At 41.1% G+C, this 17576-nt stretch overlaps 1 protein-coding gene across 1 annotated transcript; it reads left to right on the top strand.

Annotated features, from left to right (window-relative positions):
* Positions 1-3569: 3569 nt before the first annotated feature.
* LOC137279261 (protocadherin-9-like) lies at positions 3570-16582 on the top strand. The gene is made up of 11 exons (XM_067811769.1): positions 3570-3653; positions 4786-5047; positions 6313-6489; positions 8280-8420; positions 9353-9478; positions 9971-10153; positions 11797-11999; positions 13756-14621; positions 15132-15182; positions 15592-15677; positions 16476-16582. Exons 1-11 carry the CDS (start codon positions 3570-3572, stop codon positions 16580-16582), a joined length of 2286 nt encoding a protein of 761 aa, XP_067667870.1.
* The last annotated feature ends 994 nt before the right edge of the window (positions 16583-17576 follow it).

Below are 17576 nucleotides of genomic sequence, written 5' to 3' on the forward strand. Positions count from 1 at the left end.
TGTCGACGCCCTTACGTTGGACCCGTCCTGACTGACAGGCATCGCCGTGAACGCCGACAATGGGCTGAACAGCATCGTGTGTGGTTGTCACGACGTTGGCATGGTGTGGTGTTCTCCGACGAGTCGCGTTTTCACTTGCGAAATGCTGACGGGCGTCTACGGGTATGGCGTCGACGGGGTGAACGGATTGTGTTGTGCAAACCGATCGGTGGGGTGGAGGCAGCATTATGGTGTGGGGATGGATAAGTTATCACCACAGAACCGCTCTGATTGTTTGTCGTGGCAGAGTGAATGCCGTTTACTACCGTGACAACATTCTTCAGAACAACGTCGTTCCCTTCTTTCACCAGCATCAAGATCTGCACACATTTCAACATGACAATGCACGAGCCCACACTGCACGTGTTTCCATACAGTATCTGGCTAACAACAACATTCCTCTACTTCATTGGCCTGCATTGTCACCAGATTTGTCACCCATCGAACACTTGTGGGATTACATCGGCCAACGCCTCGCACGTCGTCCGCAGATCAACAACCTTGGGGAACTCGACAATGCCTTGCAGCAAGAGTGGAATGCAGTGCCTCAGGACTTTATTCAGAGACTTATCCGTTCAATGAGGAGACGTTGCACAGCTTGTGTTGCTGCTAACGGGGGTCATACACGCTACTGACTTTCCATTTTGACCCCATCTTTATTTCATTGTCAGCTGCATTAAATCTTCACTGTTTTGCTTGATTGTTTTTTGCTTCTTTTCTTTATCAAACATTGGTCTACACAAATATGTAAAATTTACATAGATTGCTCACTTCTGCTCTTAGAAATCCACAATTTTAGGGGTGGTGCGTTTTCAATGATGTTCAGTATATTTCATACAGCTCTTGAATTAAGATTAATCGTGTTTCAGCAAGTGGTAACAAAGGACTCTAAAACAGAGCAACAACAAATGCCAATCAATAACTGATATATATCACACTCTGATTTCAGCCACTGATATATATCACACCCTGATTTCAACGTTTATCAAGTATATGCACTTTGTAACATTTTCAACGAATCGGAAACGCTTACAATATTCTTTCATACAAAGGTAACTTATTGACACAAAACCGGTTATAAATAATATTGTATTTGGAGCACCACTATATGTTTGGCCAAAGTCTTCATTAATTCATATTTGACAAGTTGAGCAATATTCCAACGATACGAAGGTGGCATGATAGGTGCCATCACAGCTGACAGTCGTGGCAGGGAAAACTACATTTAAGTCCTTCCGATGTTACTATCCAAAAACCCGTGAAGGTACGGGGTAGAACAGACCTTCAAATACCTATGCTTACCATGATAGCTGACTATGCTTCTCGTAAGAGGCGCCTAAAGGGATCGGGTGGTCGGGCTTGCTGACTTGGTTGACACATGTCATCGGTTCCCAACTGCGCAGATCGATTCTCATGCTAGTAACCACCAGATTGACTGCTCCAGACTCAGTTATGTACACATCGCCGCCATGTAGCTGGAATATTGCTGAATGCGGCGTAAAACTAAACTCACTTTGTCCACGGTAGCTCTATTTCCACGTCAAGGTGATTAGTGTACAGCTACCTGAATGTGATTGAATGCACGCAATAATTTGTGAGATATTGTCGCAGGAAGTGTGAATACGTATTGCGACATTTTATTAATAAAATGGTCTTAAGAAAACATGTTTATTGGCTATTTCAAAACAAGAATATAAATTTAATTCGGCTTTGAATATTTACTTCATGAACCATCGAATAAGTAAACCCTTGTATCATATTACACAATGCAAGGGGTCGAACGTCAGTGTAAACAACAAATATCACATAGCATTGTTGATAGCAACAGGCTGCTTTCATAAACATTATTTATACCTGTCTTCACACTGCGTGTGAAAGAAAACTGTTTGTTAGCTCCCGAGTGACGCATGGGGGCTCTCAGTGTAAACATGTTGATGAAAACCATGTCACTGTACATTCAAATACGTTTACAAATCCCAACAGTCGTAAATATGTGTGTTTGTGTAGCTCGGTAAGAGGGAATTGACAGGATTTGTCTGTATGTCTTATCCACTCAAGCGTGCCTAGGTCACACAAAGGCGCTGATCCTTTAAAGAGACCGTAGGATATATTGAACAATATCCAGATTATTATAGGCAATAACGTATCTCGCAAAAGGAACTTCAGCTAACATATTCTGACAACAGAGGGGGTGTACTGGGACGATTTGTTCGCGTTATATAATGATTGCTTAGAACGACTACTGCGTGCATCTGATACTGTGTAGTGGTCATATCCATACTCATAAGAAGAAACGTCAACTGACGTTGACGTCATTTTAAGAGTTATATATTATACGATCTGATTAGTAATCGAACAGTAGAAGAAATACTTGATTTAAACCTGCAGTAAAAAACCCATACCTGTCGTGAGAGGCGACTAACGGGATCGGGTGGAAAGGCTCGCTGACATGTGTCATCGTATCCCAGTTATGTACAACGATGCTTATGCTGTTGATAACTGGATTGTCTGGTCCACACTCTATTATTTAAAGATTATTCACCGTGAGGCTAGATTATTGCTAAGTGTGGTGTCAAACAAACAAAAAACCAGAACATATGAAGGATTGCTGAGTTTATACAAATTATGAGGATGGTTAAACTTTACAATGTCACTACATCGCTGATTGGTGTTGTAGATGATACGAAGTCAGGTGAACAAAATTCGCAAATCGCTACTTCGTCTTTGAGGAGATGATTTTATTCTATGAAAAACTGTTTTATTCCTATGTATTCTCCTAGTGCAAAAATCACTTACTTGATAAAGGTTTTGACATGCTCACCGATACGTAATACAATGAAGAAGTCAATCCATACAACTTGTTCTCCTGTGTAGCATCAGCTTAAAGTGGTACAAGGTAAGTATCAAGCAGTACTGTGATAGTAATTATGATTCTTAAGTTAATTATAGTAAACTTATAAAGTATAATTTTGAAACTAGTCATGTTAATTTAATAAAGCATGTCAGTAACCACCATGATGATAGTATGTCATTAGGTTAGGATTAAAATGGAACCGTTGATTGTATGTACAATGGTCAGGAATGTACAGCATGTCAAATGAATACATTCAGTTGGTCGTTGAACCTTCAGTATTCAATCAGTAATCGTGCAATCAGTAATCAGTCAGTAATAAGGAATTAGCGATAATTCTGTGCACATATTCCCATTTTTGCAATTTGGGTGTACCCCAAGGAAACATCTATCTACTAATCCTGTTGCCTGATGTTCGGAATCCGTGAAAACAAACGTATTAGGCACTATGTGTTTTCTGACGGTGAGAAAGTCAATGGTCGAACGTCTCGGCATATAAAGTGATCATTCTATTGACGCTTGCAATGAATTGAAATCTCCCGCTGATCATTTGTCCTGACTTATATGCCTTACAATAAAACGTATTGAAAGCCACAACGGAGCCTTTTGTTGTATACCGAGTGCAACCATATACATTCACTATCTCTCTCAGGAGGGTAGTCAAGAGTCAACGGCCAATATGGCTGCAACCCATGAGTGTAATGTCCGGGGATTGTGTATCATCTTCGTGTCCCTGCTGACCATCATAAGCCTCAACAATGTAGTAAGTACCCGGAGATTACTTATAAAACATTACTGCAGAAGATAATTAATTACATGCGCTTACAACCATGTCCGTAAGGAAAAATGTATGGATACAAAAAGAAGGCTTTGGTTTGTTAAAAAATACTTTTGTCATCTAATTTTGTTGAATGTCATACTGAGGTTAAAAATGTGTTGTGGAATTAGTTAAAACGATGGGCTTAAACACGTAGGACTCTCTGTTCTGCTTCTAGATCTCATTAATTTGGTTCAGTTCTTCAGTTCACCGTAACGTGTCTTCTGTATGTGCGCACTATTTGGAAAATGCGTAGGTGCTCAGTAGTCTGTGTCAACGTATGAACAACAGGTCGTGACATCACACTGTACCCATATCCAAACTGGAACCAGGGTCTTGGACGTGACGAGCCAGTTTGGTTTTTAAAAACCCATAAAACATGGTCTGCGAATCCGGGCGAAGCGTGATCTTCAGTGACAAACGTTTGTATCGTGTGAAACGTGTGTAACGGCTTCTGTGGAGACCTATTAGGGATATTAATAGAAAGAAGATATAATAAAGTGAGAAATGTGTTAATGTAACAAATTCAATGATTTAATCTGATGGAGGCATGATTGGCTCAGTTGTGCAAGTCTAGGAATTCGTTACAACAAGATGATCATTGTTCTTCAACTCCATACTCGAGCTCATAAATGTGAGAGACTGGAGCGATAATAAGAAATATCGATAGGAAAAGTTATGAACGATTATCGATATGAAAACAAAGTCCTCGGTAAAATCGGGGACAAACTTTTGAATATAGTTTTCATTGACCCACACAATACACACAGATCGGGTTTTAATGATGGGCTGCTTCTAAATCATGTTCAAAACACTGTCACCGCTCACCAGTTGTGTGGAATATATCATTTCTTTGAGACAGGTTTTTATCAAAGTTACTTCCCATATATTTATCGGTAATGGGTCGATATTTAGGGCTGACGGGGCGATGGGGTAGCCCGTTTGCGTCCGCTTGAAGACCCGGGTTCTATTTCTGGTGTGATACTGCTGGACTATTGCTAAAACGACTTAAAACTATACTCACCCACTCGGACACGCAGAGACACACCACTTACTCCCTCCTTCTCAACGTTTTCAGGCGGCTATGCCTATGCCTCTTATTGAGCCCTTCCAAACAGTGAACCTCCATGAAGATAATGTTGTACAGACCACACTGGCATTGATCAATTGCACCGATACGCAAAACGCAAACGGCAACGAATGTGGCACCTGCAACCTCGTCGATATCACCAACGACGGGAACTTATTCTTCACGGGAAACGTTATCAACAACAACTTGTTCAACAATGGACCGTTTGATGTGTTCAGAGTAACTAATACTTTTCTGACCAATTCAAACAGTAAGTTGACCCAAGGAACATTTATAGACAAGTGGTGGCCCACTATATTCTCTATGTCCAGTGTTAGAAAAGGTTCCAATTTATTTGGAAGGAATCATTAGCAAAGGTATATCTAGAATTTCACACATGTGGTTAATGTGGTTAACGAGATATTTGTCATCACAACACATTGGGGTGTAATATTCTTTAAACATTGCTGAAAGTGAAAACATTCTGTCATTTGGTACGTCATGGATGATGGCATGCGCTCAGATAATATGATATAATATATGTTCAGTATAGTATGGATGACTTCACGTCATAATCACCATTCAAAGATTTGGACTGTTTTATTTGTATTGAGACGAGTCTGTTTTTTAAAGGACGCCCCCATTCTAATCTTTCCAAAACATTTGTCCAGACATGCATGTTGGTTCCGTTTACAATATATTGAGAGCTGATACTTGTGTGTGCATACAGTTTTTCATTTGAACACTTGGCATCATGCATGAATAAGTGAAAACATTAGAATAAATTATGCCCTTTAGATTACCTCATCTGAAAGTGGGGATGGGTAGAGACTCCAAAATTGGGTTGGAGTAACTTTAACAAGCCATTGTAGTTTCAAATTTCATTTTGATGCACTCTAATATCTACGTTTGATTCTAGAGGACGTCTGGTTATCTGAAACACACAAAATGTTTCTTTCTTATTTTGTTTCCTGAAGTTAGTGATGTATGTATGTATATATGTATGTATGTATGTATGTATGTATGTATGTATGTATGTATGTATGTATGTATGTATGTATGTATGTATGTATGTATGTATGTATGTATGTATGTATGTATGTATGTATGTATGTACGTACGTACGTGCACACGTGCACACGTGTATCGGCTTGTGTGTATCCACACTGCATGAGTTTATACGACCTCTCAGTAAATGATCGAATGTTATTTTCGCTCCTCTGTACAGCATACACTTCTTAAGCAGCATTATCGCTTTACGTAGCACGGAACACCATATCAAATACGATGTCTCGAATACCTGACCAAGGAGGTTTGATTGACATGCGTCTATGATTAACCTGGGCGGTGGGATAGCCCAGTGGGTAAGCGTTCGTTAGCCACGCCAAAGACAGAGTTCGGGAGTCTCCCGCCGTGTTATTGCTGGAATATTGCTAAAATTAAATCAAATTTAAATTACAACTATATTCACTCACTCACCATGCTATTGCAACTATATTGTACCAGTGACCATTTGACATGTTACCTCCTCAACAGGATTCTTCATCGTGTACGTCCCAAACCAAGGACTAAACCTGGACTACAGCATCATCAGGACGTACAGAATCCAGGTCCAGTGTATGGCCACTGACGGCATCACTACGAGTCCGAGTCAGACTCTAGAAGTAGACATCATTCCCAACCAGGCTCCTGTCGTGGCCGGCCTTCCTGGGGGTAGCTCCTTCGTCAATTTTGTATTTCATGTTGCCAAGATGGCTCGATCTATATTTACTTATGATTTTTTTATTGGTTAAAAAACATAAAATCATCATTTATCCTGACTGTATATTTTCGAGATGATATTATAATTTAGCTGTTTATTTATCACAGTGTGATCCTCTTTGACAAGAATTACTTTCTCTACAACCTTCGCGTAATCCTTATCCACGTTGTGTCTGGTGACCGCTTTTGTGTACATTCCTATTGTGCATTCGATTCTCATCACTGTAGCTTTCTTCCTCTTTCAGATAATGTGTTTACCTCATACGTATCTGTTTGAATCGCTCGTTACTTGTGAAACATGAACTCGTTTCCTCTCTCAAACACTTCAAGTTCAGTATACCCATCCGTAAAATTTTAGATTTTTCAACTCCGCCATAACTCAAAACAAGAGCGGGCGAAATTTTGCTCAAATTTAGATTGCTTGGTAGCAAATGGTGTTTTGTGTGGAGTATAAGAATGATCCAGCGGACCTGGCTTTTGTGTGCACAAGTATAAGAGTATTTTGTTCATTCCATCAAGGCATTGATTTACATAGCAGCGGAGAAAATCAGATGAGAAATAATTTTATTTTTCCTTTGTTGCGTTCAAACCTCACGATAAACCCAGCAACCGTGCTATTACACGGAGCATGTGGTACATGTGGTCTCACCTTAGGAATGAGCTTGTTTCAAAACTGCGTCTCTTCACCCAGGAGAGAATGGGCACCCGGTGAGATCATGTGACAAAGGCAACTTGCGTTATCCGGGGTAATAATAATCAGATTCTCATACCAGCGTCCAGTGAGCAACTAGTCAAGATGGATACTAGGCGCTGTATAAGTGAATTATTCTGATTATGATCATTAGTATCCATAAGATAACGCCATAAACCTACATCCTAATAACGCGTAGATTTTTATTCCATGATTTTATTCACCTACAGTGACAAAATTATTGTTTTGATAATGGATCCTACACTTTGTTAAGAACTGGTGAGGATGCTGAAGTACTATACTGAAAAGCAAAAGAAACGCAAGTCTCATCTTAGTAAGATTCATCTCATAATAGTAAGCGTTTATGTCAATGTCTTTTATTTACAAACTTGACAAAAAGCAAGAGTTGCGTTTCTTTTGCTGTTCAGTATATCTTTTGTTTACTTGTCTACGTTGCGTTGCGTTGGTTATGTAAACATGTTACCATGTTACTTATTACCAATCTTTTGAAACAGGTTAACTCTTTTCCCTATATATCTGTCATAATTTAAAGGCAATCGGATTTTTCATGCACTATTTCATTTCACAACTCGTCTACCATGGTATATGTAACTGGGACTCACTTTAACTTGTTTAACCACCTTTACTAAGAAATCGGATCTTTCACAAGCTGTATCCGTATAACATCATTTCATAACCGTGTGGTACCTTGTACGTGTATCTCTAGTTTAGTGCTCCTTAGCGATCCACGTTTGTCGTAAGAGATGTTACACAGCCTCCAGTGGTCAGACACCGTGTCTCTGCTGATGTGTGTCATTGCATACACATTGCACAGAACGGTGTACATCAAATCAGTCACAGGGTCGACTGGTCCAGATTAGTGACAGACTACCGTCATGTAGACGGTACATCGCAGCGGTAGTTGCGCTCTTGCGTCGGTAAAACAGCGTAAAAACAAAACGATGTATAAAATATGTCTTTGTATATTCCGCTTAGGCAAACTATTCACAACCACACATTCTATGACGTATATTACTGACCTATATTTTAGTGACGGTGACCCTAGACGCAAGGAATGGGCCAGTGGGCACTTTGGTATTTGATGTTCAAGTGACCGACAACGAGACCGATCCCATTTCATATGTGCTGACCGTCGAGCCTTCTACCGTGGACCTCTTCCAGATAAGCCAACGTAAGTAAAATCATTAATGACTTCAAGTGACACAGTACATCTAAGAAATACTATCATCCCTATCATGTAATGAAACGTTTATTGCATGAAACACCACGAGTCAACACGCATTATGTAGAGTGCATTTAATAGAGTACAAGGTCATTATTGCAAATGTATGTTTCATCAGAGTAGATTCCAGCTCCAGTGACATTTCTCTTGACATACACACCTGGAAGAAGGTTAAAAACTCCTAAATAGGAGTAAAGTAACTAGACAGTTCTAGTCAATACCTGATACTGGAACACTGCTGAATGTACCCTGTTTTCGGCACATCCCAGATCGGAGGGTAAACGTACAACTGCAACTTGTATACTGTAGAAGTTATTCCTAAGAGCCATTTAATCGGCGCTTTCGGATACACGCCAGGATCAGGAACGCTCATCGTGGTGAGAACCGTTTACGTCCTACGGAGGTGTTGCTGTGATATCACAAACTGCCGTAGAATTACCAGTGATACTCGCAGGAGAAAAAAACCCCACTAACATCCTTTCCCTTTACACCTCTGAGACCCATGAAGGTTCCGGGGTAGAATAGACCTTCAGCAACTCATGCTTGCCTTAAAAGGCTACTATGATTGTCGTAAGAGGAGATTAATGGGATCGGGGGATCAGGTTGACACATGTCATCGGTTCCCCATTACGCAGATCGATGCTCATGTTGTTGGTCACTGGATTGTCTGGTCGAGACTCGATTATTTACAGACCACCACCATATGGTTGGAATATTGCTGAGTGTGGCGTAAAACTAAACTCACTCACCCACCCACTCACTACATCTCTGAAATACAATTATGGGGCTAGACCAGCGGTTACATCCTTGTTAAGTTACGCCGAGGACCCAAATTCAATGTAAAACTAAACTAACTCACTCATTTCAATTATTGTCTGTAGAGGATGGAATAATATCTGTCATTAAAGACCTGAGGACGGCAACCGTCACACCAGTGACGTTAAGAGTCAACGTCAGTGACGGCAACCACGTCGTCGGACCCCTCACCATCACTGTCAACTTCATCAGTAAGTATACTCATTACTCAGAAGCAAACGATACACAGCAAATGTTTGAAATGTATACACACTGAGATAGTTCGTTGGTTAGATTTTCCTTGGTTTGGTGGAGAAAGCCACGACATTGCCCATGCAGAGCTATGTAAAGGATGACATGCAAATATTTGTCGGTTTGTGAACTATAAGTGTTCGTGTCCTTTAGAGATATATAAGATCTTAGATACAGTAAGTATGTTACCCATGTTGCGTCTAAGCTCTGACAAACTTGCCTTTTCAACGTCTTGACACCCCTCTCTCAACCCCATGTGTAAGCACGATGGACAGCAACATATAGCTTTAGTTACAAAATATTATCTATATGTCTGAAGAGCTCAGTAAGACAATTGTTCACCTATTGCCCTTTAGGAATAGCATCTGATCAACACAAACTGTGCCAAACCATGTTGTATGAGCTTTGTCGGGACTGCTTTTCATGGATGCACGGTATATTTTTCCCACCAGACTTGAACAGTCGTCCTACAGTGCAGAACCTCCCTCTCAACATCACCATCAACGAGGACGCTCCGGCCGGGACACTGATTGCCACGTTGACCTTATCTGATCCAGACATCTTCCAGACAATAACCCCTGTCTTCAGTGTCAATCCCATTTCAGAGGCATCCAAGTTCGTATTCAACCCCGGAAGTGAGTCATGCTGGTGTAGAATATAGAAAACCAATGTTTAGCTGGAATGTTTAACGTGTTCCTTTGACCGTGATTTTTTAGTTGATTGTTGTGTGAACTGGTGGGCAAAAGAAGTTTGCGTTCATATTCGATGGTGGATACATATACGGAACCTCAAAAGAAGCACGACTTTTCTAAGCCAAATTCAAAATGTTGTTCTGAAAACGTGGTGGTTTTATTATAACTGTAGCCTGTTGTTACAATGGTTTCACTTAATTCAAATTGACAGTGTGTCAACGCAAGTGTGTTTCTGATGAAAAAACATATTGACCAAACGAACTAAAAAGACAGACGTGGTAAATGGTAATAATGCACGTGCAGATCGTGACAAATCTACCAATGAAAACGAGTCCCAAACGAGTCATTCTTGTGTTCATACAGTTGCCATTCCACGACTTACGAGGGATGAGAGAAACTAAGCATTGGGACAATCGCGAAATGTCCAGACTGCATGCAAGTTTGCCAATCATTTTAATGTGCATGTTAGGTCAATCTACCGACTGTAGAAACGGTATCAGGCTACTAACAGCAGCCACGACCATCCACGCAGTGGGTGACCTTCAGTAACATAGCAACGTGAAGACCGACAGATTGCCAACGTCAAGACCAATACATACAACTGGGACTCACAAGAGGCTCATAAGTGCCGATACAGTGCGTCGACGTTTGGGCGAAAGTAAACTTCTGCTGTAACAGACCATATCGTGGGCCAGTCTTAACCTCCAAAACGACAACAATGGGCAACTCAGAATCGAAATTCAAGTTATCAACAAAGGAGAACGGTGCTTTTTTCTGACTGAAACCGATATTGTGTTTCGAGCCGATGGCAGGTTGATAGTATACCGAAGGCGTCTTGAACGGCTTTCCAACGCGTGTATTCTTAAAGAGACTCCTCGGGTGGTCCAATCATCATGGTTTGTGGCGCGATCCGTCAAAACCTGAGAGTAGTCCCCGTGGTGTTCCAGAATCACGGTCCGGGACGAAGAAATGGCATGACACCTATTCGCTACACTGACCAAGTCATAAGATCCCACGACGTACCACATTTTGAACAATTCGATGACGTATTCGATCTCACAGGTGACGTCACCTGCATCAAATGAGTCGGTATCTCAGGTGATGTCTTGATGAAAACAATCAGTCTCAGATTCACTGTACATGGTAATGCAGTTGAATGTTGAAAGGTGTACTTTCTTTTGTCCGGCAATTTACATTTTGATTTACTTCACCAGTAGACATATATTTTACATACATGATTTATCTCTTTGTATGGTCATATTCAAAATCATGTACCTTACATATATCTAATAGTATGTTATATGAGAAAACGATGCCACTTCGCGATAAGATCGGATATGTTTGCTACACCGACCAGCAATCTGTTTTGTATCGTTTCAAGTAAAACCAGTGTGTTTTGAACCGTCAGTCTGTATGAAACAGGTAAAAAGAAATCCTTAGTCGGATTCGGAGCAACGATGATGAAATTTGGACAATCCAAACATATATCATGTAAAGAAATTTCCAAGCGGTGGATGAATTGTAACACCACCGAGCCCGCTCCATATATGAACAGTTAAACATTTTCGTAATTTTCTATATTTTAGCTAATCAAGTTCGGTTAAACACAGTTGCTAACGGTGCAACTCTCCTGGATGCGGAATCTGTCAGTAGTGTCAACTTGTCTTTCGCCCTCTTCGACGGCTTCCTCCCTTCCGTCAACGCATTCATCTCCCTTACCATTGCCAGTGTCAATGAACCGCCGTTCTTCAGCAGACCTGTTCATTTCTGCACGTTGCTGGAAGGCAATGTAAGTACCTTAATTGCAAGGCAATGTACAGTGAGTGAGTGAGTGAGTGAGTTTGGCTTTGTTCAAACCCGCTTCTAACAATTATTGCAGCTGAGGACACCAGAAAGCGGCTTGACACATTGTATCCATGTGGGAATACCCGGTTTTTCGTCCTGACGAGCAAACCACTATGCTAGCTCTGTGCCCTATGTCTTGTAGAGATACGTTGAACCAATGTCTAACCGGTTCCCGGTGAGAATAATCACCGTGAAATTACAATAGGACACCCGGAACAATACAGTGGAAGCCCTCTAAACCGGCATTCGGTAGGACCGGCAAAACACACCGGTGTTGATGGCGTACCGGTGTAGAGAAATTTTCATTGTATCAGTATATCTGCATCGCTTAATGCGTCGAACAATAGCAACTTACGACAGAAAACAGCCTGCCTCGAAATATCGCGTCAAGTTTTGTTCTCAGTCAATTCGTAACGAAACGGCATAAGATTCATTAGCAACACAGCGGCTGCCGTTCAGAATTTTAGGCAATTGCATGATCTGCAGAGCATGAGAACCGTCAGCTAGCGTCAAGACATGATTTCGTTTGCTTCGGTTGGTAATTGGTAAAAAACATGTTTTATAACCGTAACGTAAAGGTCTTGGCTATCGATCAGCTCGTCTTGACTTGGTGCCGTCATTTTGTTTGAAGCAGATGTAAGTGATAAGAAAGGATGAATCTGATTAGTGAGTTGGAAGGTCTAGGAAGGGACACAACTCATAAGAACAAAGAAATGCTTTCGTTATCGATAAAGGTGAAAACTGTCCGGGACGATAAAAACCTAGAATGATCAACAACATATTATTATAAATTACATTGAATTGTGATACTGTCTGTCATTCTCGCTAATTTCCCTTACACACACACACACACACACACACACACACACACACACACAAGCGACAAAATAACCTTTCCAGGAGTAATTATGTGGCTTCAGTAAGAATAATTACCTGTCTGAGGCATACTTTAAAATCAGTTCTACAGCTCAAACCAAAACTGATCCAGCTTGAATTCGCCCACATCTGTAGCATTACTCTACATGGCTTTAACAAAAACAAATAAGCAGACTACTACAGCCCCACCAAGCAGACATAGACACTCCTTATACTAGAGTCCGTTTGATTTCCTTGAAAGATGAATTGTTCATTAACACAAAATTTAATAATTGCAACAAAACAAAATTGTGCACAGTCGCAGGAAGTCGACAGACCAACTCTGATAATTTGTCTCACAATTTTGTACACCCGAACATTATTTTGGGGGTACTTTCCGGTATTTTCCACGAGAAAGGAATACGTGCTGGTAACACAGCCACGTGTGCAAGTTGCACGTGTGGAGTTGAAGTTTCATAGCACAGGCTTGTAGATTACATGGCTGTTCTACCTGCAGCCAGTTCTGCTATTAATAGCGCCCCATCAGCTTGCATGTTTACTGAAAGGTGCCAGGTGTTTTCTTCCTCGAAAACTGGCCATATTAGCTATATGCCAGCTATCACTTATCAAATGTACAGTGTTAATGTTAATCTGCTGTTTGTCGTGTCATACTACGCATACATACTTCCCATCATATGGGTCAGTGTTAGCTTGATAACGGTGCAAGAATCCCCACTGAAACGTTGCCCTATGCAATGAACAAGAAGCTGGCATTAATGAAATTGTATGCTTATTATCTACAGAACAGTTTAACATATTTTAATAATAAGGTTTTATCGTTTCAGCAATTTGGCTCAGCGTGTTCTCTTGGTCTGACAATTAGAGATCCGGAAGGAGACATCATTCTCTCGCCGTTCTTGAACCCCGCAAACAGCAGCAATCTCTTTACCCTGCAGAATGACGACCTCAGAATAAGTAGCAACTATATCGTCGACGGTGGCCTCTTCCCCGCGTCAGCAACGTTGACGATAGAGGTAGCGGACAACCAGGGAGCTACAGGATCCGCTCTCATTCAGGTGACAGTGTTGGATCAGAACACACAGACACCAGACTTTGGGGGCAGTCCCACATCTGTCGTCATTACTCAGAACGTGCTCACGCCGCCAACAACGCTGGCTACGATTACCGCCACTGACGCCGACCTAACCTCTCCCAACAATGACGTTACCTTACGCCTCCAAAGTAGCGTCAATTTGGGAAGCAACGTTATATTCAGTAATGACGGCCGGATAACATATCTGAACCGTTTCCCGGCTAACAAAGACTGCTCTGATTGTAGACTGGAAATTATAGCGTTTGATGGAGGAACCCCATCCCGTACCGCAACGACAACATACTATGTGAGCTTTGTCACCACCACTACCACCACCACCACAACAACGACCACTACGACAACGACAACAACCACACCCACCACAACAGCTGCTACAGTGTCTTCATCTGACGTATTTTCGACTCCTGCTGGGGCTGCTGTCTTGGGTATCCTGATCGCGCTACTGATCCTCCTGTTGTTACTAGTGGTGGGCTACTTCCTGTATAGGTACTGTAGGTACGGTACATGCTGTGGACCAACTGGACCTAATGGATCAGGTGGGATAGGTGGAGGGGGACAAGGCGGAGGAATGTGTGGAAACTGTTGTGGCGGGCCAGCGTGAGTGAAAACAAAGTCACATTTATCTTCCCACATCTTTTATTATTTTCGGTCCTGTGAGGATCCGGGTTAGAATTGATCTTCAGTAACCCATGCTATAGTCGTAGTGACCGGGATCGGGAGGTCATGCTCGCTGACCTTGTAGACAGATGTCGTTGTATCTCAGTTGCAAAGATCAATGCTCACACCGTTGATCAATGGGTTGTCTGTTCAAGACTTGACTATTTACAGTCCGACGCCATATATTCAACAAATTCTTTCACTTCTATTATTTGCGATCATTAAATAAATGACATCTCTGTTGTTAAGACGAAAAATGCCCAGGACCCATTCGCTGTCATAAGTTTCAGTCTTTACTAATCGTTCCTGTGTTCTTGAACATCTTAAAATGCACCTTACACTCCTTGTATTTGTTTTATTTGCTCTGCTATGATTCACGCCAACTGATGTCAAATCTATCTTGTTAAAAAGATTCAAGCAACTAAATGATTTTGCTATATTTTCCAACAGGGATCAACCGAATCAGGTCCGACCTAGGCCGGAAGGCCCAGATTACGGCCAGTGAGTAGGGAACTACATTATATATCACACAACCAGTACACACATGCTAAGTTAAGAAACAACATGGAAAATACACTTTCTATAAAACACAAAACCTTAATGGAAAGACTATATCGAATCCACGTATTAACTTTGATTTTAAACTTACTACATTCGTGTTAAATATGTCTAAGTTATCGTCATAATCAACACCTAGATTGATTCTGTTAACGTCAACATTTTAACGTGATTTTCCTAAAACTCCACAAAGGCAACGCCGTTGTGATTTAAACACGGGAAATATATTATGTGTAATACACAATAGTCTGAAAGTTTGTACAATATAATCATCAGTTTTTCCACCAGCGTATCAAATCTACCGTTTTCCGAGGTGTTAACTTTGCGATTAATTCATTCTTGCATTCCCTAGCCTACGGACTCCACCCCCCCAAGACGGGTTCCGGGACAACACCTATAAGGCCTCAGGGGACTACAGGGATGACTTCTGGAATAACAGTATGCAGATTTCTCGATCTTGTGGCATTGTCTCTTCCTCGTCATTTAAATCTCTTCCTTACATTTCTCGTCATTTAAGACTTCTGGAATTATATACAGATTTCTCTGTCTTGTGTCCTTCGCCTCCTCCTCCTTATTTAAGACTTCTGGAATAACTGCATGTCGATTATTCGGTCTAGTGGCCCTCGTCTTTTCCTAGCCATTTATAGCCTTCGTTTCTTCGTTGTCAGCTTTAGAGTAGGTTTCTGACCTGTGCTGAGTTCCAGTGGTAATTAAATGAATCGGATGAACCTCCTTGTGCCCTTCAGTATCATTCGCTGTATCGATCAGTTACATTTTACATAGTTGGTAAAAGTATGTACATTACTCAACATGTATTAAAAGACTATGTCCCTGACCTTTACTGTCGTTATCAAGGCTATGTTGTACACCGTCTTTAGCAATATTCCCGAACTATCACCGCGGGGGACACCTGAAACGGGAGTCACACATTGTACCCATGTCGTTATCAAGGTCTTCGCCAAAGGATATAACCTGTACGCGACGTCCCTCTGACATTTTCACACTCTGCTGTGGTTAAACCGTTCGCTCATCACGCCAAAGGCCCAACTTCGATCCCCCATATGGTTAGGGTGTGTGGAACCCCTTTTTGTGTTGCCTGCTTTGATATTACTTGAATATTGTTAAAAGCAGCGGAAAACCTCAGTCACCGACTCGACATTCTAGATCAAAAATCCAAAGACACCAGTGTTGTCACATGTATGTATTTTGTTTTAGTGAAAACTGTTTATTTTTCAGGTGATCACTATATCGACAGCAGACCTCGCTCCATCAAGTCCGTCCGTATCGGCGGCTTCTCGCCAAGCGGCAACCAGAGGGCGCTCCCGTCAAACCGACCTTATTAGCTGCAGAATGAGCGTGAGCGTGTATAAAATGTGTTATGATCCATTTCAGTTTTTTTTAAAGTGTTGTCGGTATAGTTGTATTCTTCTTTGATTCTTTACTGGTTTGATTCTTTACATGTTGGTCTTTATAATCTGTGCCATGTTCTAATGTTGAAGCCAGCTAACAGTATACCCTTCCGCTTCTTCTACATCGACTTTTCATGTATGTATTTCCTGTATAGATTATTAACATAATTATCATCTACGTACCATCTCCTGACATACAATAAATACAATGAGATTTGTTTTCAATGAGATATCAGACTTGTCGGAGACAAATAGTTGTTACAATCTTCGTTTTCATACAAAAAATCGGTTACTACCTCCCAAGTCTTGTTAACAGCATGGTATGACTGAAATTCTGAAAAGAAGAAAAAACACTGATCACTTGTTCATAGACTGTATAGCATATCAACGTACAGTGTATTGTTCAACTCTTCATGAAATTTGTACATGTGCAAAAACTACCGTCCCATATGAAGCCGGAGGCTATGATATGAACGTAAGATATATGATTGTTTACATTTTTTAAAACATATTTCATAGTTTATTGATGATGGGTACCGTCGTATATCATATTCTATGACAAATGCTAAACAATGCTCACACATTAATGTCGTTTACTGTTTGGCTTAGCGCTCTTCTATTATTCTCAATGTATCCCACTTACAAGCGAAGTACATATCAATGTACCTCGCTGCCAATGGCAACTCATTAGGTACTTCGTGGCAGTACGTCTTCATCTCGAATAACATTTCATCACGCATACATTGCGAATGCAAGTTAATGGACGGGAGATACTCAAAATCTGATTTTCTTGTGTCGTCTGCAAAATCTGGCGATGGCTACGAAAAGATTTTCCTCGCATTCCAGTTAATATTTTTTGACAAAACGTTCAAATGTTGTGCCTGTGAATATGAAGAAGCAAAATTACACCGTGGCGATTTCACGAAGA

This window comes from Haliotis asinina, chromosome 3 (assembly GCF_037392515.1).
Source record: "Haliotis asinina isolate JCU_RB_2024 chromosome 3, JCU_Hal_asi_v2, whole genome shotgun sequence".
NCBI classification, from domain to species: domain Eukaryota; kingdom Metazoa; phylum Mollusca; class Gastropoda; order Lepetellida; family Haliotidae; genus Haliotis; species Haliotis asinina.